Raw genomic sequence first — 23,539 nt, forward strand, 5'->3', positions numbered from 1 at the left:
AGTTACAGCAGTATATGAGTTCACTTCAAACACGACTGTAATTTTGAATGTGCTGGTTCACTTACACACATACACACACATACTGTTGTCACCTGATAGTTGTGTTAATACAATGACATTCTTTTTATTTGAATAGAGTTTGTATGTTTGGAAATGAGTGTTAATCTTTGTATGGATTTACTGGTCCTTGACCCACACATTTTCAAAAAATCGTATGAACCCATTTCATCGAATTCGTTAAGAAGGTGGACTCTCTAGAAATGGTTTTTTATTAAAATTAAGGAGATTATCTGGAATGTGCTCTATGACAAGCATTTCTCAATAGCAGAGTCATCTTAGTGTTCATCGTCAGGCTTGGTCCAGTTCCTCAGGAAAGGCTTTGGTTTCCTCGTAGAGTCTGATGCAGCTGGTTTTCAGGTCACCAAATGGGGTGGAGATCTTATCAGAATGAAGTTATTAGAACTTTGGGGTTTTCTTCCTTCTCTACTGAATCTCTTGGTTTTTTCCCAAACCTGAACCTGAAAATAAAGTAAGTGCTAAACAAAATTAAATATTCAAGACTCTCCTCCTCAGAATGCTAGACTGACATTGGAAAACACTTAACCAGTCAATGACTATAACTCTAATAATAGCTCAGGAGTCTAGAGCTTGTATTCTCTAATTCTACAGTTTCCCTGAGGAAAGGATGGAGCGGTAAACATGAAGCTCTCAGCAAGCTAAAGTTGATATTGAAGTAGTCCTATCATTAGAAGAACACGACTTTTGGCACACGCTTTGCTATACATGTTCTGTCAGGGATCAGAATCATCCACTCATATATAGATGTATGTTCTTCATGGCCAGGCACTAAAGACCCATTATCTTACACAACCTCATGATAGCCATATGAACTGTTTCCCCATAGGAACTATTCCCAGATGTGAATCCCGAGGTTTAGTGAAAATTAAGCAATTTTCCCAAATTCATTCACTAGATTTGGGATTTGAAGCCAGGCAGTTTCACTCTAGAATCTCAACTTCTCCTACAAATTCACTCATCTTTAATTGTTTGCCAATCTATGATACTGTAGAAAGATATTCGATTTTTGTCCCTGGTTCCTGACTCAGAGCTCCTAAATTCTTTGTCATTTCCTGAGTGATAGGGATCATCTTGTCCTTTATTCTAATGAGGCAACTCTTGGGGGGCCCCTGGATAGCTTCAGGATGGAGGCTGGTCACCAGAAAGATCAGGCCTTGATTAGAAGCCTGGAACTTTCAGCCCCACCTTCCAACCTCCAAGGAGGGGTGAGGGGCTAGAGGTTGGATTAGTTATTGATCATGCCTACGTGATAAAACCTCCATAAAACCCCCTGAACACTAAGGTTCAGAGAGCTTCTGAACTGGTGAACACATCCATGTGTGAGGATGGTGGTGTTCCCCAACTGCACAGGGACAGAAGCTCCTGCACTCTGGACCCTTCTGGACCTCAGCCTTTGTATCTCTTCATCTGGCTGTTCGTATGTATCCTTTATAATAAACCTGAAATGGTAAGGAAAGTGTTATCCGAGTTCTGTGAGTTATTCCGGCAAATTACTGAACTTGAGTGGGGGAAGGGGGTTGTGGAAACACCAGACTTTGAAACCACGTTGGATAGAAGTGTGGATAACCTGGGGACCTGATATTTACCACTGACATCTGAAGGGAGGGCAGTCTTGTGGGACTAAGCTCTAAAACCTACGGATTCTGATGCAAACTCTGGTGGTTAATGTTGGAATTGAATGAAATTGTAAGGCACCTAGTTGGTGTCAGAAGTGGTGGGTATCAGGAGGGAAAACTCTCATATAATCTCATAGGCCAAAAAGAAAAAAAAGATTAAGTTGTTTTATTTCGTATTTCTTTATTAATGTGGACAAATATTGTTTTTCGTGTATATACCTGCCACTGAAACATCCTTTTCTGTTAACCGCTTGTTGATGACCTTTGCCAGTTTTCCTACTGAGTTGTCTGTCTTTTTCCCACTGACTGCTGAGAGTTTCGTGTATATTAGCTGTATTAGCCCCAGGTGTACATTGTGTGTTGCAAATATTTTCTCCCCTGGCTTTTTGACCTTTGTTTTTATTTATGGTTTCCTTTCTTGCTGTGCCAAGAACTTCTAAAGTTTCATAATCAGATGTAGCAATCTTTTCCTTTTCATATCACGCTCAGAAAGGCCTTCTCTGAGGTTACAAAAATAACATATGTTTTCTTCTGGTACATTTATGATTTTACATTTTTAGGCCTCAATTTTTAATCACTCTGTAATTTATCTTTTTTTTTTTTTTTTTTTTTTAAAGATTTTATTTATTTATTTGAGACAGAGAGAATGAGAGAGAGCACATGAGAGGGGGGAGGGTCAGAGGGAGAAGCAGACTCCCTGCTGAGCAGGGAGCCCGATGTGGGACTCGATCCAGGGACTCCAGGATCATGACCTGAGCCGAAGGCAGTCACTTAACCAACTGAGCCACCCAGGCGCCCTGTAATTTATCTTGATGTATTTATTCTGGAGAAGGGTGCAAGTTTTCTATTTAACCAATGTGGCTAGCTGAATTCTCTAACACCCTTTACTGAATAATCTAATTTTTCTCACTGATTTTGAATTGCAACTTTTTAGCATAGACTGAGTTCTCATAGTTTCTTGGATTTAATTCTGAACTCTATTCTATTCCAGTGATTTTGATTCCTACACCCTTATCATAATGGTTTTAATTACCTCTGCTTAGTAATACGCTTTATTATCTGATAGAGCTACTCTCTACTTACTACTCTGCTTTTTCAGAAATTTCCTGGCTATTCTTGCATGTTTATTCTGAGGAATTTTGAGGAATTTTGCTACCAGTTTTTAAAGTTCCACTTACCCTTTCACTTTCTGCATCTGTTCTAAGGTCTCTGGTAGAGTCATTCCAAAACTTTCCGGGAAGAAAAGGGTGATGATTCCAATGAAGACAGTCAGGCTACCCATGACGATGTAGGGCAGAACTCTGTTGTAAGCACCTGGAAGGCACAAGAACATCAATTAGATACGGGGATTCTCCAGATGTCCCTGGGAATTATTTTGTAATGGTGGCAAACAGTATTTGAGAGCAGTTTTAAACCTGAACATTGTCAGAAGGAAAAAGGTATGCAAAAGATCACAGTTTCTTTTTGGTAGAAGCCATTACCTCTGAGATTCCCATAATCATTTCCCTACATGATTTTGCATTATCACAAGGTCTTCCATGCCGGTTGGCATTCTCCAAGCCACTCTTTAACCATGTGTGACAGATGTTCCTTTGATGGAAGTCTTCGCCTACCAACTTTTCCCTCTCAAGGTGGAAGTCATTAGAGATGGGGGATGAGCGGACATCAAGGAGAAAAAGGATATCGCAGGGACAGGTAATGGCCATGATGACTGGTGTGACCATTGCTTTTGCCTGAACTAGTAAGTAGGCTGCAGTGGACTGCTAGGTCCAAAGATCCATGATACTCTTAAAAAAATAAAAAAAAACCTAAGTAATATGTTCAATCCAATTTCAATCACTAAATGTCAGGAACAGTGAATGCACTATACCTGGATTTGGTTTCTTTTTGCAACATTTACGTGTCTTGGTTTTGTAATGTAATTGCAAGAACCATTCCACCTCTTCACTGTCTGGTGTTACTTGGACAGGAGAATAATAGAGCCTCATTTTGCTTCCTTTCTGCAAACAGATTACAGAGGAATAGCACACCCAAGGATTTTACTTGTCAGAAAACATTAATCTGGAAGCTTCTCTGAGGCGTCTATGTCACTAACAGGAGTAGCTGTTGTGGAACAGAAAGATCTGTCTCAGACTCTTCCATTCCTTCCGTACCCAATGGTCCACCTTAGACCAAGTGAGCGTGGCTTGAAAGTAGAGGGAGGAACAAAGGGAAAACAACACCATTCTATATTATAATGTGTTTTCTTAGGGCTTATTCAGGGTAGCCGTGCAGAGTATGTTTAAGATAAGAAAATGTTTCACTTTATCTGCAAAGATTAGGGTGTACCTTTGCTGAGGATTTAGATAAGAGTATTTGTTTGTGTGCGTGTTTGAACCAATCAGAACCAGCGTGTTTGAACCAACGGATGACTAGGAAGAATAAGGACACGTTATCAGCATCTCTCACCGGCAGAGTCCTTAATGGGGCTTAGGCTTGGAGTGTGAGATCCCACATCCATTGAGCAACCCACTGAAGCCCCCCTGTGGTGTTATTCCAGATTGAGAAATCTGACTATATAAAAACTAAAACTTCCTAAAATATCATAAAATCTAAAGTAAATGATGAACTAGGAAAAATATTTACAACATATATGCAAAGGGCTAGTTTCTTTCGATTACAAAGAACTCTCACAAATCAGGGGCACCTGGGCGGCTCAGTCGGTTAAGTGTCTGACTCTTGATTTCAGCTCAGGTCATGATCTCATGGGTTTTGAGATCGAGCCCCGCATCAGACTCTGCGTTCAGCAGGGCTTCTGCTTGAAGATTCTCTCCCTCTATCCCTCCCCCAGCTCACATGAGCATGTGCTCTTGCACTCCCTCTGTCTCGCAAATAAATAAATAAATCTTAAAAAAATGCTCAATTTTATTTAAAGAATTAGAAATGAAAGCAATAATGATACCCATTTTTCAGATAACAGATTACCAATGATTAAAAAATTGGATCATCTCCATTGTTAGGATACGGAGAAATAGGCACTCTCATATATTGGTAGTTGGATTGTAAATTAGTACAATACTTAGAGGTCAGTTTGGCAATATCTATGAAAATTTTAAATTGCTCCAACAATCCATGAATCCAAGTGTATGTAATTAAATGAACAAAGGGTCTTAGGGGGATAGAGGAATGTTCATTGCAGTGTTATGTGTAATAACAAAAACCTGGAAATGGCCTAAATGTCCATCCATTGAGCCTAGTTAAACAAACTATGTATATACATACATTGGAAGAATATATACTAACTAAAAAGAAGGTAAAAGTGATATATGATACAATGTTAAGAAAGTTGTGAAACAATATATATAATTTTGTTTATGTGTTTAATTTTATTGTGTATATATATGTTTTGCAAAACAAAATGTCTGAAGGGCTACTCACCAAAATGTTAATATTAGCTACTTCTAGGGCTGCAGTCTGGGGAGCCGGGAGAGAAGAGGTGAACTTGTAATTTTTCCAGTACTTTCTGTGCTGTTTGCATTTTTCACAATGAAAAATCTATTCCTTTATATTTAAAAAAAGAACAAATTGACAAGATGCATCTCACCGAGGTAAACAAAGTAGGGAGCAATGATGCTGCCCACTCTGGAGGCCATGGATGTGACCCCCACAGCCATGTTCCTGACCAGGGTGGGGTAAAGCTCTGCAGTGAAGACATACAGCATGGAGAAAGCAGAGGTGATCCCGAACTTTCCTAACATCACCAGACCAATGGACAAGAAGTTGTAATCTGGAAAAGAGACCCAGCGTAAACAGAGGTGCTTTTAGAAGTAAGACTTTGTAACTCAGTTCTTTCATTGTCCTTTTTGCCTGTACAGCAATGTTTTTATAATATAAACATATTCCTGGAGCACCTGGATGACTCAGTTGGTTAAGCTTCCGACTCTTGATTTCAGCTCAGGTCATGATCTCAGGATCATACGATCAAACCCTGCGCGCCAGCTCTGCGCTGAGTGTGGAACCTGCTTAAGATTCTCTCTCTCCCTTTCCCTCTGCCATTCTCCTTCCCCCCTCTCTCTTTCTTAAAAAAGAAAGAAAGAAAGAAAGAAAGATATTCCCAAGTAACACTTTCTCTTCAAATATCTTAATAATCGGACATAAGCAAAGATGGAGAGTGGGGGGTTGCTTTCTGTTTTGCTCAACTGTTACTCTAGATCATTTAGGCAGTCAGTCACCTTTGTCCACTTTTGTTACAACAGTTTCATGGTAAATTGTTAGCATGTTAATATAGTTAAGTTTAATCTTCAAAGAGAAGGACCAATCCTTTCTATCCTGTTTATTCTTATTAAAGAAATATATGTTTCTATGTCTAATACTATGTTATCAATGATCTATTGACAACATTTTAATAATATGAGAAACTTAGGCATAAGGAGAAAAAAGAAGCAAATGTATTCAGTGTGCTCTTTAACTACTTCAGGATCACAGACCCTAAAAATCACTGACTTATATTGGAACTGGCATGTCCTACGCACTGCAAACTGGAAAATGCTCCTCAGGGAAGAGGTCTGAAAGCACCAAGGGGATGACTGATGGCGTTTGTCTTCCTCTCAGGCAGTGATGTCTGATGCTCTGAGGCTGACCCCCATTTCAGGGGAGTTGTTATGAACACAGGAAATTATGTAGTTAGCTGTCGTTTGTCCGGTGGACTTACGAAGAGCTTATGATGTAAGGGCATCACAAACAGGGTGCAGTGACTAATGATTAGTCCAGTCAAGGTGTGGATCTTTTCTGGTAAGCTGTTAATATTGGTTAACTTCTTACCTGCAGGTACGAACTGAATTAAGAGAAGCACGCCTCCTCCCAAGAACAGTACTCCGGCTATGATGTAACGCCGAGGCAGGGTTCGAAGCAACAACCAGGCTGTGATGTAAGCTGGAACTTCGATCAAGGCAGAAAGGAAACAGTTCAGATAGGCATCTCCGTGTAAATTAGGAGCATCGAGAGACAGAGCAAAGTAACCCACTGAGGTTAGCATCCTGAAAGACAAAAGAAAAAAGGCAAAAATGACGAGAGGATAGCTTGAACCACTCCATAATTCCATGATGGTCAAGAAATTGTCTCCATCTTTCTGTCCTGTAAGTAGCCGCTAGTCACATATGGCCTTTTAAAAGTAAATCAATTTAAATGAAATTAAATTAAAAATTCAGTTCTTTAGTCACACTAGCCACACTTCACCTGCTTGATAACCGCATGTGGCTAGTGGCTACTACTTGGACAGCTCAGACATAACACATTTTCATTGTTGTGGAGAGTTCTCTTGGACAGCAGTAGTCCGGCTATACCAACATTCAACAACACCTACCCTGGTCTAGTTAATTTCAGATTTCAATATTTCCTGAACAGTTTGTACATCCTCATTCCCTTACAACTATTATTTGAAGAAAAACCGTCAGTCATGTCCGTGCACACAAAATCCAGGTTTTATTCTTACCGAAAAGAAAAACAAGGACACATAGTCAATACTGTGGGATTCACTTTCGGTGAATTCCAATCGATTTATTAAAACTCACTTTCGGGGAGAGAATGAAAGTCCCATAGTGGCTCAAAGTATCACAGAGTACACACTGCATATCCTGTCCTTACAGTCAACTTCCACAGAACCACAAAGCTCTTCTGTATAAAAATAACTGCATCTTGCAGGCTCCTTTGTGCAGAAATTTGCCTATGATTAACATGACCAAAAAGCAGAGGATATCTAGAAAATGTTTTCAGGAACATTGTTGTTCTATGTCACTGTTCTATTGCTAATACAGCGTCAGGAAGCAGGAGTTGAATTAGCCTGTCAGTTTCAGCCACCAGCAACATTATTACTATTAATCCCAATTACTTTAGGAGGGGAGGGACCCTTTCCCTGTGGGCCACAGTACTGCAGGCTTAAATATTGTTCCCTGTGACTTTTTTTTTCAGCATCCATGTTCCATGAATTGAATGGAGGCATTTCCAAATAACTTAGAATTCTATAATTTTGATTTTGTTTCAGGAAGACTCAGTCCTTGCCCTGACGTTGCTGTGAATTAGAGAAAATCAGTTGTATACTTAGGTGCTATGTGTCACATGCATAGATCACTTATTACTTACCAGAGCAGCAAGGACATGATGGTTATTGTGGAAATATTCCGAGTCCTGAATAGGTCCAGAATGAAAACTTTCTGCTGACTTGGGAGTTTTAGTTCCTGTAGCTAAAATAATGCAAACAACCATGAGATTCAGAGGTAATGAGGAGGTATCTTCAACCATGGCAATGTGGGAAAGACCTATTATGCATATAACGCTCCTTCACCTTGAATATGCTCAGAAGTCTGGAATTTGAGGGGAATAAGGGCATCCACGTATATGATGCTTATTCTAACACTTTAAAATACTTGTGGCCCATTTTAGACAGAGCCTTAGAATGGGCTTCAGTGCCTCTTTATATAAAGCCTGATGGCTAACAGCCTTTTCTTGACTCATGGTCATCACTGTGGTGACTCAAATCACACTGAGCTGTGACCCTTAGGACCCATGGAGTGGGTAGGGCCAAACAGCCCAACTGCCTTGAGGTCCATGTCTGGTTTTGTATTTTTCTTGTTGTTGTCTCAGTGTCAGAACAGTTTTGGGTTCACTGAGGGACCTTGGGTAAGAGGTCTGAGCATCAGTTTACTTCTCTGTTAAAAAGGTATAATAATTGGGAGTTGAGAAGATTAAATGAGATCATATATATATATATAAAACTTAGCATAGTACTCGAACCATGGTAGATGCCCAATCCCGTTTTAACTATAATTATTACTATGACTGCACCATTGAGGAAAATATGCTAACTATCTGGCTAGTGGCAGTTTCTTACTGCTGTCAATGGGCTTCCCTCCTTTACTTTTAATTTACTAAATTTAACTTGCCATGTGGTAGGAATCTAGATAACCAAGCTTATTGGAACTTGTAAAAAAAAAATTACAAGGCTCTGAGGTGTGGAATCTCTCTGGGATATGGTGTGTGTGCACTAAGAGGCTTAGGAAGGAGTGTCTACTGTGAAGGAATGAGACTGATGGACCTGCCTTTGTAGCAGGTGCCCCCCAGATATGAGCCTCCTTCTTTCTAAGGATAACCAGACACTCCCTCTTGCTGCTCACAGACACATTACCTTTCTTCTTCTACATGATTTGGAGTGTACAGCCCCAGAACATGCCCCTGGCAGCATAACCCTATTATCACAACCAAAGTAAAGCCCCTGAATAAACTAGTGGGAACTAGAAGTCTTCATGGAGGGTTCTGGAAGTGGTGCCGTGCACGGATAGGACCTGTGCATCACTTGGTGCTTCCACGGGGCCCTTATGAAAATGCAGCTTGCCAGGTCCCACCTGGGGCCGGCTGAATTTGAATCTTTCCTGGGGCCCTGAAGCCTACAACTTCATATTTTTAAAGTTACTTGGGTGATTTATTTCCCCCTTGGGTGATTTTGATAACAGCCAGTTTTAGAAAACTCAGGATAAGAATAGTCTTGTATCCAGTACTTGTGGATGTATGGAGTCACCAAAATACCTTTGGACCAGACGCCATGAGCAGGCTAAAGGTGCTTCAGAAGGAAAGCCAGAGAAGCCCAAGACAGCTTTCCAAGATGACACTACTCTATATTTTTTTCTGCCCACTGCCTCTAACATGAGATAAGAAATCACATGCTGTTAAGCACATGTACTTTGGCACCAGAGAGACCTAGTGAGATTTCTAGCTATGGGATTGTGGGCAAATTCCTTAACTTCTCTGTACTTCGATTTCCTCTCCTGAAAAAAAAGGGCCTAGAGTACCTATGGCTTGTGTGAACATCAAATAAGCTCAACACTGTGCCTGACATCTGGTAGACTCTCCATTGTCGTTCTGAGCAGGCTGTGTGTGCTAGCACAGGGCTCTGTGGATTGTCCTGAAGAGGACCCCCCTCCCCACCCCGCCTTGCCAGGAGGTGAGCATCAGAGATGAGCACAAGCTCCCTTTCCTTCAGCGGGCTCGTCCAGTTCAGGCTCCATGTACCTGATGGTAGGAAGAAACGAGGTGCTTTCAGAAGCATGTGTTTTGACACTGAACTTTACTCTTATTTGCCGATAACTATGTCTTCTATGTTTTATGACTGCTTTCAACCATGTAGGTCTGATCTCCACTACTAAACTGTAAGTTCCTGAAAGACAGGAATCAGATCACAGACGCAATAAACATCAATCAACAAGCAGCACCACCCTGAGATGCAGAAGAGTCCACTGGACACTCCTGATGTCCAATAAATTATCTAAGGCTGGGAATGGAATTCTTGATCTGAAGAGCAAAGGATTAAGAGATATTTGCCCTGGCAGCCCTCTGAGAACTTGGGTTCACGGCCCTGTAATTAATCCTTCGGCTATTGCCAGGAAATCTGCTTCTGTCAGAGGTCCCAAAGGCCGGGGATGGAGCCGAGGAATGCCCACCACCCTCCGCAGAGTCCTGCTTTCTGGGGGAGCCAGACTTGAGTCTGTGCAGACTTGAGTGCGGGGCAGGCATACTGTCTCTGCAGCTGTCCCCATCTTCTTGGGCTATCCTGAGCAGTCCCTTACCCTTCTCCTAGCCAGGAATGCCCTGCCCCCATCCTCTCCATTCATCTAAGCCCCCACCCCCTGGTTTGGACCTGCCTCTTCAGCCCAGAGTCCATCCGTTCCCTTTCTCTGCTGGTACACAGCATCCACACCTTGGATACTTAGCACTTCCTCCCTCCTGGCATCATTTATGTTACATCTAATCCTCTTGACCCTCTTAGCTACACGCTATGCTCCCTAAGCATAGGAACTGTATCTAACTTTTCTTATCTTCTCTAGGACCCAGCACAGGGCATGGACGGGGACACTGAGGTCCTCACTGACTGTCAGGAAGTAGGGCTGCTTCCACAGAATATCATCTTTCCCTTGTGGCCTCCTGCCTTCAGGGGTGACCCCTCGAGCCTGTGCCTTCACGCCTTTAGGTTGTAGACACGACACAGCAAGACTAGAGGCATACACAGCTTCCTCAGCAGTTGTGGCCTGATTCAGAGTACAGTGGGGGAAATCCATGGATGGAATACGCCCAACCACATTTTTTCCACTTCATCTGGACCTTCAAAGATCACTGGTATGTAACTGCACCAGTGGTATGGTGAAATACCAATAAAGAGTTGCAGATAAAACTTGCCGAAGGCAAGGGGGACTAGTATTTAATCAACACTTGCTATAGGCTAAGCAGTTTACACATATGATTGCACCTAATTCCGACGCAGCCCTCTGAGGTGGATTTCACCTCAGCACTTAATCATCACGGTGTCTCAAGGACTCACACAGAGCCTGGTACATAGTGGGCACACGTTGGATTAAATTAAGTCAAGAATGAATAGCTGACCTTAAGAGGACACATCTGCAAATGCTTACCTCCACAGGATCAAAAATCACCATCGGGGCAGCTACGTTGTTCATTTTTGCAGCTTTTTGGATGATACCTTCAGCCTCTCTAAATCTTCTCTGGGATATTAACCACCGGGGAGATTCGGGAATAAACCTGGAATAAATTTTTCATGGTTTATAATTTTTCACAATAGTGAGGTTTAATACTATTCACCGTAAGTTGCCCCCAAATAATTTTTATTTTGTAAGATTATAATTTGTCTATTTAAAAAAAATCAGGAAGGAGGCCTCATAAAATTTCCATTGATAATAGGAATAAATAAAAGCACCTCCAAGTTTCAAAGTTCTGATTAAATCACAGGGCTGATTGATCATCAGTTGTACTTGAAGGCAGGACCAGACCATAAGGGGTACTATAAGCCAGGCAGTGGGAGAAAGTCATTTCAAACTTAATAACCATTGTGGCTCTTAAAGAAACACAATCTAGTATCTTTTCAGTGCATCCATCCCTTAGAGAATTCCTAGTGTCCCAGCTGACGATGGTCAGAAGTTTACCAGGTAAAGGTGGCCAAGACATCCGTGCTCTTTGGGCTTTTCTTGTGGTCAGAGGAGAAGGTGGATACATGGACACCCCACTGTGGGCTGTTCCTGTGGCTCTCAGATTCCCAGGGCAGTGAGTAACCAAACGAGGCTTTGGGAGACAACGTTGTCTTTTTTTTTTTTTTAATGTCTAGAAACTTAATTTTTTTTATTACATACAGTTCACTTCTATTCTTTCCTAATTTGTTTATTTTTTCTATTCTTATTTCTTTTTCTCATACTTACATTTATTTATATTTTTCTATTCTTTCCTACTTTTTATTTCTCGGTATCTCTTAGCCATTCTTCTGCCAGCTCTTTCTTTCCTTACCTATCGGTCAGTGCTCAGTGATCCTAGAAAATACACTACATGTAGCAGATACAGAGGCCTCCTATCATTAAATGGGCCCCTCCAAAGCCTCAACAGCAATTAACCTCAGAGCAAAACACAACTTATCAAATGGTCAAGCCTCAGCTCCCTTCCCCAGCCGACTAGCACATGGGTTGAAATGTGAACCCAGTTTCTGTCATCTTGGAAGATGCCGTTAGCTGGTCCCTGTGGTAACTCTGATGATGTCGGGTCACTGACCTTCACTAAGTAGAGCTGCACTGGTCCAGAAAGCTTTCTGCACTGCTCTGTAGCCGTATCGTAGTCGATAACGGCGTGTGGCTATTGAGCCCGTGTAACTGGCGTGAACGAGCAAATGAACGTTTCATTTATTTAAGTATGTGCGTGTGCCTAGAGGCTACTGCGAAAGTGCAGAATTAGGGCTCCTACTTCCCAGCCACTGTATGCTTCATGCCTATGTACATGTATACCCCCTTCTAATTCTGGGCGATGCCTTTGCCCCACAAGGTTGTTCTTAGAAATACCCAACCTTTCTTCCCACAGGCTTTAAGGGCCCTCGTGGACCTTAATGTCTAGTCGGCTAGATATTGCAAAGCTTCCCCCATGTTGCGTCTATGGGCTCCCTCCCCACCCCCTACACAGTTACCCCATTCATACTTGTGGTCCGTTCTTGCCAAACCTTATAAGGGAAGTTGAGATATAAAAAAAATCCCCAAACCACCTGCAGGGCTCTGGTTTACTCCCAGTTGCCGCCCGCGATGCTCAGGGTGCTGCGATCTCTCCTTCGGCCATGGCTTTTGTGCTGCACGGAGTATCAAGTCTAGCTGATCGCTGCAGAAGCTAGGGGAGCACCAAACGAGGTTGTACACTATAGCCTCTTTGTAGATCGAATTCAAATAGAACAGGGGGAAGGGCATTGCTGGAGAGTCTCTATCACACACTGAGGAGGCAGCAGGGAGCCCAGCAGCCCCAAGCCAACCCTGCATGACCCCAGCCCACCTAGACTGACGAGCATGGCTTCAGGAAGTCCCACCCTCAAGAATGAGGTGTTCGTAAGAAAGCGATTTTGTTTTATAGGAAAATGGTAAGACTGTCGTTAAACTTTTAGGACGAGCACACGGCTTTGTGTGCTGGTTCCGGGGCTGTCCTCTGTCTGGGGCAGTCCTGTCCCTGGTACAGCGTGCCCACAGCCCGGAGCGCTCACGAGCCAGCTCGGGGGCAACAGAAGGAAGAACTCTCCTTAGGGCAAGGGTAAGGCAGCTCCTCATGGGATGGACTGTCTCTACTGGAAACCACAGGGGCTGACCTATCAGGGTTGTTCCTTGCTGCAATATTGGGACCTGAAGCAAAGGTCCAAGCCCTAGAAATTAAAATCCCTACTAATCTCATAGTCAGTCAGGGCCCTTTTATTTTTATTCTCCTTGTCTCTTTCCCTCCGTCTGATAGAATCACACAGTAATAAGGTTCCTTATAACATATTTTAGAAGTACTGGTCTCTTAGTCCAAAATGGCAGCTAGAGCCAGGGATCACAGATTATTAATTAACATCATTCATCTGAGGAGGCAGAAAATAACCTTTGAATAGTCTTGTCTTGTGTCTTGAGAGAACCTCTGGTCACGAACATCTTTCACAATAAATTCAGTCAGCAAGGGAATTGTGGAAAGAGGGTCAGAAGATGTGACAAAGCTGATGTTGGTGATTATGATGATGATCATGATGGCTCTCATTCCAGAAAATTGCCCTGCTCTTGTAAATCTGGGGTGCTTCCTTGGAGACAGAGCTCTGTAGTTAGTGGCCTGTCCTTATTTACCATAAGTTTTCCTGACCCTCAGACTGGGTTGCAGAGGAGATCTCCAAATCAGAATAGTTATCTAACCTTTAACACACTGTCTCTCAAATTCCAGGCAACTGAGGGAAAAATTGCTTTCTCCTCTCAGGCACATCCATGCCAAGAATTTACACTGAAAAACGATAGCAGTCTTAGATGTGATAAAAAGACAGTAACTGGGAGTGGTCCAACCCAAGCTAACTGGTCCAACAAGGACAAAATGTGCTACCTGTCGGCCTCTAAGGCTGCCTAACAGTTGCAGCAAGATAAAGGACCTTCTGGCAAATTCCTAGGCTGTGTGCAAAGGACAGGGAACCACGAGGACTAGTCTAAACCATGAGTTTTTAAACAATGGTCAAAGAAACTTTCATTGTGTGTAAGCAGGTAGAGATCAAGCAGTTTGGTAAAACCTATACTGTTGGGAGATTTGATATTGATATCATGAAACCAAATCAAGAAGACTTAATGAGAGAGAGAAAAAGAGAGAGAGAGAGAGACCCACCAATAGAAGAAATCCCCTTTCTTCTTGCTTAAATAAGGGAGAAAAAAAACCCAAAACAAAAGAAATGGGGAATCCCCAAAAAGAAGGTGCAGCTGGGACCTTATTCCATTATTCTAATCTCTTCTCTCACCTGAAATTTCCCACATAATCATATTGGGTGAAACTGGGGCCAGTATCTCCAAACTTGGTTAATCCCACACTGATTTGTCAAAATTGGGTGGCAGGATCGAGGAAGGAGAGAACATTTCTCTAACAACTCATTAAATGAAAAGAATTCTCTCGCCCTTCAAGACAAAGCAGAGGGATGCCTGGGTGGCTCAGTTAAGTTATGGTCAGAATCTGGGTCACTCGGGGTGCCTGGGTGGCTCAGTCATGAAGTGTCTGCCTTGGGCTCAGGTCATGGTCCCAGGGTCCTGGGATCGAGCCCCGCATCGGGCTCCCTGCTCAGCGGGGAGCCTGCTTCTCCCTCTCCCTCTGCCTGCCGCTCCCCCTGCTTGTGCTCTCTCTCTCTCTCTCTCTGAGAAATAAATAAAGTCTTAAAAAAAAAAAAAAAGACAGAGCAGATAAACAGGCACATCCTAGATGTTAATCACCCCGTGATAGGGAAGCTTGAGGAAATTACATGAATTGAATCCAGAAGGAGAAAGAGATTTCCTGGAGAGAGAAAGGTGTCAACAGAGCAGGGTGGGGCAGAATTGGAAACAGCACAACCCATGGGTACCATGTCCAAAAACAAGATCAACAACCGACAGCGGACGGGGGCGGGGAGGGCTCAGAAGGGCTGGGTTTCCTGAGAGCGGGGCTCTGTGGGACCGTGGAGAATCAGACCGGGGTACACAGGCCCACCCGCAGCGAGGCCAACACGCCCCGGGCTTCGAAGGCCAGCTCCACGGGGACCACGCAGCCCGCGCGAGGGTCAGCACCAGGCATGCCGGGCCGCGGCGGGGGGCTGTCTGGGACCGAACCACACTCACCACCACAGCGGGACGCACAGCACCCCGGGCGCCGTGAGCGCCAGCAGCAGCATCCGCCAGTCTCGGATGAAGTAAGCAAACAGCGGCAGCAGCATGTAGCCAACTGCAAAAAATGTGCACACTCCTAACGTGGAGAATAGAATACGAACTGACTTGCCAAGAATTTCTGTTCCTGTTCAAAACAAGGGAGGAGTATTAGCATTTTAACTCACTTTAATATTTGCCGTTTTACATCATTACCTGGCAGTTGGAGTTCGAGCTACAATTACCGGGAAAAGGGAAAAGGCGTTTGCCTTATGGCCCAGAGGAGGCGTGATCAGCGTGAAGGAAAGTGGGAAGCGACCCAAGACTTGTCGCCTTAGAGAAGGATGAGTTTTCATGAGATTTTAAAGGAGCCACAGATTTATCTTTTTATGGCTGTCTCATGCCCAGCCCCGAGAGGTCATCTCTTCTGAGAATGCCCCGTTTCCAAAATAAGCGCCCAAGGTGAGGAGCAGACAGGGTTTCCCGGGAGACAGTGGAGGCTCTTCTGAAGGGCTCTGTGGGGTCACGATGCATGTAGCCTTTCCCACATTTCCCCACTATAAACAAACAGACACGGGGTCTCAGGAAACAGTGGACAATTCAGAGTTAACAGAATCGTATTAGGACACCATTAGCCACCCTTGAGCCCTGAGAGCTGATAAATAGGATCCAGCTGACTCCGGAGGTACACAGAGCAGCCCCCTACCCCACCCCACCCCCACCCAGACACCCAGAGCTGAATTCCCTGCAGCCACATTGTACTCAGGGATCAGCCCCAGGCAGACACAGTCTATTCAGACCAAGGGAAGAAAGAAGGAGCCATTTGGCTGGCCCAGCAGGTGGCAGCTCTCGAGTTGGCCACACACTCAGGGAACTTCACAGAGCTTTCCCAGAACACCGCAAAGGCCCAAGACTGCCTGGTGTTGGGCCCTGTTTTGGGAGAGGACACACAGGTGGCTGTTGGCTCTTGCTCTGCTCAGTGCCCCAAGTCTTCTAGAGATATGCCTGCCTCTTAGAGCTCCCGGTTGCAATGGGGGCGTCCAAGAACAAGCTCCTCTGTTGGCACAGAGCTCCAGGCCCTTTCCAGAATCCGCTCTTGGTCCTCTGCCCCTGAGGCAGAGATCTGGCCAATGGCAACAGCTCTGCTTTTTGTTTGGGATCTGCCCACCGCTACAGAAGAGTAGCCCAGGAAACACAAAACAGAGCATTCAAAGGACCATTCAGGCTTGTCTTTCAGGAGATATTTTCTCAGTTGTATTTGTATGCCCTGAGCACAGGCTAAGGAATTAAGAGCTAATTCCAGAGGAGCAGTATGATAACTACAGGGTCCACATCTGCAAGGATTTTTTTTCAATAAATACAGTACGGTACTGTAAATGTGTTTCTCTCCCTTATGGTTTTCATAATAACATTTTCTTTTCTCTAGCTTACTTTATTTTAAAAATACAGTATAGAATACATATAACATACAAAATATGTGTTCATCTACTGTGTATGTTGTTGATGTATGAAAGAACGTTAGGGTTCGAAGCTGATGGCCAAGAAAGAATTCTTGAGAGGTCTTTGGTGCAAAAAGGTGATTTTATTCAAGCACTTGGACAGGACCCACGGGCAGAAAGAGCCGCACCAGGTTCATGAGGAGCGGCCCATTATATACTTTCAAGTTGCGAGGGGGTTAGGGATAGTGTAAATCTCTAAGGAAGTGGGAAGCAAGGTTTCCTGGACCTTGAGGGGGCTAGCTATTATTGGGAAAGGGTCATTTATTACCGTCTAATAAAACCTTAGTCATGAGACCCTGTGGGCCATCTGCTTGAGGGATGATTACCAACACATATCTTGGGGGGTTTAGAGATAAAGGAAATTTCTAAAGGAATTTTTATATGTTAAAGTAGACTTACAGGATCCTGGCGGGGGGGAGGGGGCGGCTAGGGGTGGGGGTGGTCGGGCTAGGATTGTCTTTTGCCCTTAGCAAAGTACTAACATGGAGGCAGTTGAGTCCCTAGAGGAATGTCACTCTGCCTGTTCCAAGGACTTGTCAGTGGGCTGTAGGTAGTAAGGGAATTTAATAATTTTTTTCTGCCTTTGTTTCCCACATCATTATCAGTAAGGCTTCTGATCAACAGTAGGTTATATTAGTAGTTAAGTTCTGGGGGAGTCAAAAGTTGTATGTGGATTACGACTGTGTGGGTGAAGGGTGGTCAGTGCCCCAACCCCCCATTGTTCATGGGTCAGTTATATTTGGCTAGTTTCCCATTCTCACTGCCTACTTGTTCCTTATCCCCAGCCCATTTCTTCCTCACTCAACATAACTGAGAGTTGTGCCTCAGTGGTTTCCTCTTGAACAGCCATTTCTAAAAACCAGACTGATAGAAATGGCCAATAATGATGTGTGCTTCTCTCATTTCAGACTGTGGGCAATAGGCCTAACCACCTAGGGCACTTTTCAGCCTCTCCACTAATTTCCAAACACAGGGCCTGACTTCTTTGAGGATCACGAGTGTTAGTTCCAAATCTTTTCTTACCTCAGTAATGACCCTCCTACCACTCCATAGGCAGACTCACCATGCCACGTTTCTAAACACTTTGGCTGTCATTATCATGATGTGGGAATAAATAGGGGGCACTTTGTTCCTAAGCAGAGTTTCAGAAGTGAAGCAGCAGAGGATTTGGTTGCAGAAAAGAGCAAGTGCACAGGACTAAGTGAGAATCTTGTAGAATCGTGAGGCCAAGGGGGCTCCCCCATGCTTCCGTGACCCTGATAAGAGAAGAGAGAGAAGAGACACCACTGGATTCCTGGATAACCTCTGTCTCTAAGCTCGGGTCTCAGGCCAGAACAGAGTTGTTCTGACTTTGCACAGTACCCATGGGGGACAGAGAGTTTTAAATCTATCCCTCTGCCTTTCCGGGGAGCAACATGGATGGCACAACCCTGAAGAGTTCCTTGTTAGCACGACTTCCTGCCCTCTGACTTTTAGACAGCCACCCCTCCTGGCACATCATTATCATCGTCTTCCTAGCTAACATTCGTTTTTGAGCGGGCACTTCGAGCCAGGTCCTAGACTAAGTATTTACATACATGATCTCTTGGAAGCTTCACAGTAATTATGCAAGAACTAGTATTACTTCCGGGGCACCTGGGTGGCACAATTGGCTAAGCGTCTTACTCTTGGTTTTCGGCTCAGGTCATGATCTCAGTGTCGTGAGATGGAGCCCCACGTTGGGCTCTGTGCTCATTGGGGAGTCTGCTTGAGTTTCTCTCTCTCCCTCTGCTCTCCCCCTTGCTCTCTCTCTCTCTCTCTAAAATAAATAAATGAATCTTAAAAAACAAAAAAAAGAATGAATATTACTTCTGTTTCACGCGTAATCAGCTGAGACTTAAAGAGTGAAGCAAATTGCCTCAATTCACACATAGGTAGTAGGTGGGGCAGCAAGGATTTAAGCCTGATCTGTTTGAACTATGGATACCATCAGAAAAAAAATCACCTGGAGACAAAACCTGGGCCTTATAAGCAGTTCTTCAACTGAGATTCCTAAGGGAGACACTGATGGGAGATGGGTCAGGACATGCCCTCCTTTCAAGAAGTGAGGATTTCCCTGTTCCCTTCCTGGGCTGGTATTTGAACCAGCTGATAGCCGACCAGCCATCTCTGAGGAGCACTAGAAGAGGAGTCCTGATTCCTGCAAACCTTCCATGGTATGCCGCTGCCGAACAGATGACAGCAGTGAATTCTGGCTCTGCTGACTGGGGATGCCTGTCCTGGGCTAGTTTACCCTCTAGGGTTTTGCTCCTAGTTGGTCTTGGTCTGGTTGGGCCGCAGAGTGTCTCTTGGGAGTGAACTCTGTCATCTAAGCCAGACGGAATGTCCTGATCAACAGTGTTTGTTCATTGCCTGTCACTACCACCCCAATCCAAGTACTCTCTCCAAGAGGGAGTGACTCAGAGAGGGCTAGGCTCACTTCCACAATGATCAACGCCCTTCTCTGGTCATCATCCCAGGACCCACTGAATCCATTCCACATTGAAGGCAGGATCTGCTCCTCCATGAATGACCAACAGAAGCCTGCAGCAGACCCCAGCAGACCCCAGCTCAAGAAATAAGAAGATGGTACAGTTGCCAGGCTATGGGATAGGACCCAGGGCCCCCTGGGTTGTGAGTAGTGAGGCCATGTGCAAAGAGGCGTCTGCAGAGAGCCTGGGCTCCTCGACACTCATTTGGTAAGTCCTACTTCATGGAGGTCTTTATTATGAGGACTGAGATACCATATGGAAAGAGCCTAGTAGAGCATCTGGCATGTGGTAGGTGCTCAGGAAGAGCTAATTCTCTTATCCTGGTCAAACAGTTGAAATGTGCTGAATGTCAGAGGAATGAAGAAAGTACAGTGCCTTTGACCAAAAGACCCAATGGAAGACAGTAGAACCTCTCTTTGCTCCCTGGAAATACTCAGAACTCTCTCCAAATTAACAGATATTCCCCTACTCAGGCCTTCCTCTCTCCTCTCATGAACCTAAAGAGATCATTCTAGTTAAAAGTAACCCTCGCTATCTCTACATATATCCCAAAATGTCTTTCTTCACACAGTACAGTGCAAACATGGGGTGCCAGTAAATGTCTGCATTCTCTTAATGTATTTATATTCCATCTCATCCCTTGAAGTCTTTGAGGTACCTTATAATTTGAACACAATAAGATAACGGTAACATTAAAGTAAAATACAAAGAAAGGCAAAAGTTCTGCCTTGGAGGAAAGAACAAAAAATATGCAACTGATCCCCTTGAAAAACAGTATGGCAGTTCCTTAAATGGTTAAATATAAAATTACCATATGACCCGGCAATTCCACTCCTAGGTACATATCCAAGAGACCTGAAAACACATATCCACAAAACACCTGTCCTCAAATGCTGATAGTAGCATTATTTTTGATAGCCCGAAAGTGGGCACAACCCAGATGTCCATCAACGGATGTATGGATGAGGAAGATGTAGTAAATCCATTCAGTGGAATAGTGATTCACACTGTAGCATGGACCAACCTTGAAAACATCAAGTGAAGGAAGTCAGTCACAAGGCCACAGCTTGTATGTTTCCACTTATCTGAAATGTCCAGAATAGATAAAACCATACAGACAGAAAGTAGATTAGTGGTTCCCAGGGGTTAGGAAAAGAAGAAAACGGAGAGGCACTGCTAACGGGTACCAGGTTTTCGGGGAGGTGATGGAAATGTTCTGCAGTTACAAAGGGTTGATGTTTGTACAACTTTGCAAATATACTAATAACCACTAAACTACACATTTTAAAAGAGTGTATAGTATGGTATGCAAATTGTATCTCAATTTTTTTAAAAAGATTTATTTATTTATTTATTCATGAGAGACAGAGAGAGAGAGACAGAGGCAGAGGGAGAAGCAGGCTCCCTGCAGAGCAGGGAGCCCGATGCGGGACTCGATCCCAGGACCCTGGGATCATGACCTGAGCCGAAGGCAGACGCTTAACCAACTGAGCTACCCAGGCGTCCCAATTGTATCTCAATTTAAAAACACTTTAAAAATATGTGGCTGATAAAGAATGCACGATTGACAGAGTTAAATTTCAATTTTGCCTGAGTCTTCTTCTGGTAGCCAGAATTATAAAGGAGGATGCCATCAGTTGCATACTTCTGGAAAGAAAGCACACATCTAGACACCAGAGGAAGCAGAAGTTTTAAACAGGTCAGCATGTTGGCACAAATACTGCACAGGAGGTTGATGTTAGGAGTACTAGGAAAATACTGAATTAGTGGATGGGTCAAGACAAGAAGGCAGTTAACAGTGCAAAATAAATTTGACCAGGTAGTTACGAGGGATAAAGAAGGAGTCCCTGGCATCTTACCAGAAGGCGGTGGACAGCTTGGAGGCACTATTCCTGGGAAACAGTAGGAGATGGTGAGGGGGAGCTGGAGTACAGACAGGGTCAGTGTCATTGGTCCTGAGTGGTCATTTCCTCCTAAACCAGCATCTTTTTGGCAGGGTCCTCACTACCAGGTGAATCCACTTTATGTTCCTTTGGTTAGCACTGTTGCTTCGCTCCCTTTTTCTATCTCCTATGCCTATGGCAAGCTTTACAATTTTTAAAAAGGAGAACAAGGAAAGGATCCGTTTCTGTGTCGTTTTGAGAATGGGAGTAATTCAGCTTCCCGAATTAATGAGAAGTCCCTTAAAATGAGATTATTATCACAGAGTCTTGCCAACCCTTCTCTAGAGCCAGAGGGCAAAAGAGAAGGCCTAGACCCCAAGCTTTCGTTTATTTTACTCAGAAACCAGAATTCACTATTTTAGCCCTGGGACGCCAGAGAGCGCTACGGCGCTGCGGAGAAACCGGGCAGCATTCGCACGTTGCGGCCCCGCCCCGCCCCGCCCCGCCCAGCCCAGCTCGGCGCTCGCACGTTGCGGCCCCGCCCCGCCCCGCCCCGCCCCGCCCAGCGCTCGCATGTTGCGGCCCCGCCCCGCCCCGCGCCGCGCTGCGCCCGCCCCGCCCCGCGCCGCGCCCGCCCAGCGCTCGCACGTTGCGGCCCCGTCCCCGGCCGTGACTCCAGAGTCCGCCGCTCGGGGCGGGGGGCGGATAGGTTTTCAGTGACATTCTTAAATGTCCAAACCTGAGAACCCAACACAGAGTCTCATACAAGGACATAAAAGTCAGCAGTTTCCTAGAGCACAGTGGAGTGAAACGACAGCCAGGGAGGCTCCGGGACCCTGGCTGATGCACCCAGCATCCAGCTCACTGATGGCTGGCTTGTAAATCTGGGCTCTGACGGATCTTACAAGATCTTACTTTCCCCTTGGCCCTATCATTCTTCTTGGCATGAGGAGCAGTGGGGGGGGGGGGGCAGGTTGTAGTGTCAGCGCCAGCGGGGCAGGACCTCCCTGCAGGAGGCCTGGGGTGGGCTCTCCCAGACGGGAGGTTCCAAGGCCCCGGAAGTATCCTGTGCCCCTGGAAAGTAAAGGCTCAATCCTGGCCATTCAGTAGAACCTGGGGGATGCCATGCCTGGCACAAACCCCTTCTGGCTTCCAATCCTAATGATGGGGCTTCTCTATGATTTTCTGCCCTTCCATTTCAGATGGTCCTTGAGGTCCTCCTTAAAGGGGTCTGCCAGCCTCAGGCAGAATCCTGAACAGGCCTCCTCAAAACAGTTCAGTCTCTATGTGTCTGTATGTTGGTATGTGTCTGTCCCAAGCAGAGCCACAGATTAGACTTTTGGGGTTTAGGGAGGATTACCACTAGGAAGATGGATTCTGGGAGATTTTGCCCATGAGAACAAATAGGCTCTAGTCAAGAGCCCTGTGTCCTTGGGGCCATCAGGCATGAGGAGTTTGCAGTTTCCATCCTAAATTCTTCTAATCCCTAGTTTCTCACACCACTGGCCTGAAGCTCTGTGTCGTATACACAAAGGACCTTCTTTAAGAACATCTGGCTCCCCTCCTTCCCTGCAGGGAGGAGAGAGGCCACCTTCCTGTTGGGGCCAGCTAAAGAGGGTGCTAACTGCCGCGCCCCTGTGGCTTCAGCATGCTCTCCCCTCCCCCCACCCCCTGCAGACACCTTGGCTGTGGCAAGGAGCTCTTCACAAATGATTAAAGGAGTGGAATGTGAGCAATCCCATGTTGGCAACCTCACAGAGAGTGTAGACCTCCTCAGCTAAGAGAACACAGCATCTCCAAAGCTAGTGAGTCATTCCAAATTCTAAAAGCAATCAGAATCCATCTTAACAGATTTAGGCTTCTGAGACAGGAAGAATTGTTAGACTGACAATAAAAGGACACTATTAATAATTACACTGTGACAATAGGGACAGACTAGGCCAGCACTGAGCCAACAGGGATATACCATCACACGAGAGATTATGGGAACTGGTGTCTGCTGCCTCATTCCCCCCACCCCCCAAGCTGGTCAGAGAGCATGCTGGGGACGCTTGCTCCCGTGGGTGACCCCTGCTTGGAGCTCACCTCACTTCCTCCCAGGAAGCGCTGGTGAGGGCCCTGGGGGCCTCCTCATGACCTTTAACTTGTGCGTCCCCTTCATGCTGCCTGATCCTCCAGAAGCAAGGCTGCAGCTAGGAGACAGGAACCCCTACCAACAGAGCACGTTGTCCTGCACACAGCTGATAGGCTCTGGGGTGCACTGTGACTCAGGGTGAGGCCGGCCCTGCC

The 23,539-nt window shown here is 44.9% G+C and overlaps 1 protein-coding gene across 4 annotated transcripts in view; it reads right to left on the bottom strand.

Moving 5' to 3' along the window:
- Positions 1-251: 251 nt before the first annotated feature.
- The window catches only part of SLC22A4 (solute carrier family 22 member 4), a 40,856-nt gene continuing 17,568 nt past the window's right edge, over positions 252-23,539 (bottom strand). For 2 of the 4 annotated variants that reach the window (XM_032425292.1, XM_032425291.1), the window contains 7 exons: positions 15,335-15,506; positions 11,129-11,255; positions 7,812-7,912; positions 6,495-6,709; positions 5,278-5,460; positions 2,873-3,008; positions 252-518 (listed from right to left, as the gene is read on the bottom strand). In XM_032425292.1, coding sequence (XP_032281183.1) covers positions 443-518; positions 2,873-3,008; positions 5,278-5,460; positions 6,495-6,709; positions 7,812-7,912; positions 11,129-11,255; positions 15,335-15,506 — 1,010 coding nt within the window. In that variant the 3' untranslated portion in view covers positions 252-442. The remainder of the gene's footprint in view (positions 519-2,872; positions 3,009-5,277; positions 5,461-6,494; positions 6,710-7,811; positions 7,913-11,128; positions 11,256-15,334; positions 15,507-23,539) is intronic. The other 2 variants (XM_032425293.1, XM_032425294.1) reach the window with 2 other exon arrangements.

Source organism: Phoca vitulina, unplaced genomic scaffold (genome assembly GCF_004348235.1).
Source record: "Phoca vitulina isolate PV1807 unplaced genomic scaffold, GSC_HSeal_1.0 scaffold32, whole genome shotgun sequence".
Lineage (NCBI taxonomy): Eukaryota > Metazoa > Chordata > Mammalia > Carnivora > Phocidae > Phoca > Phoca vitulina.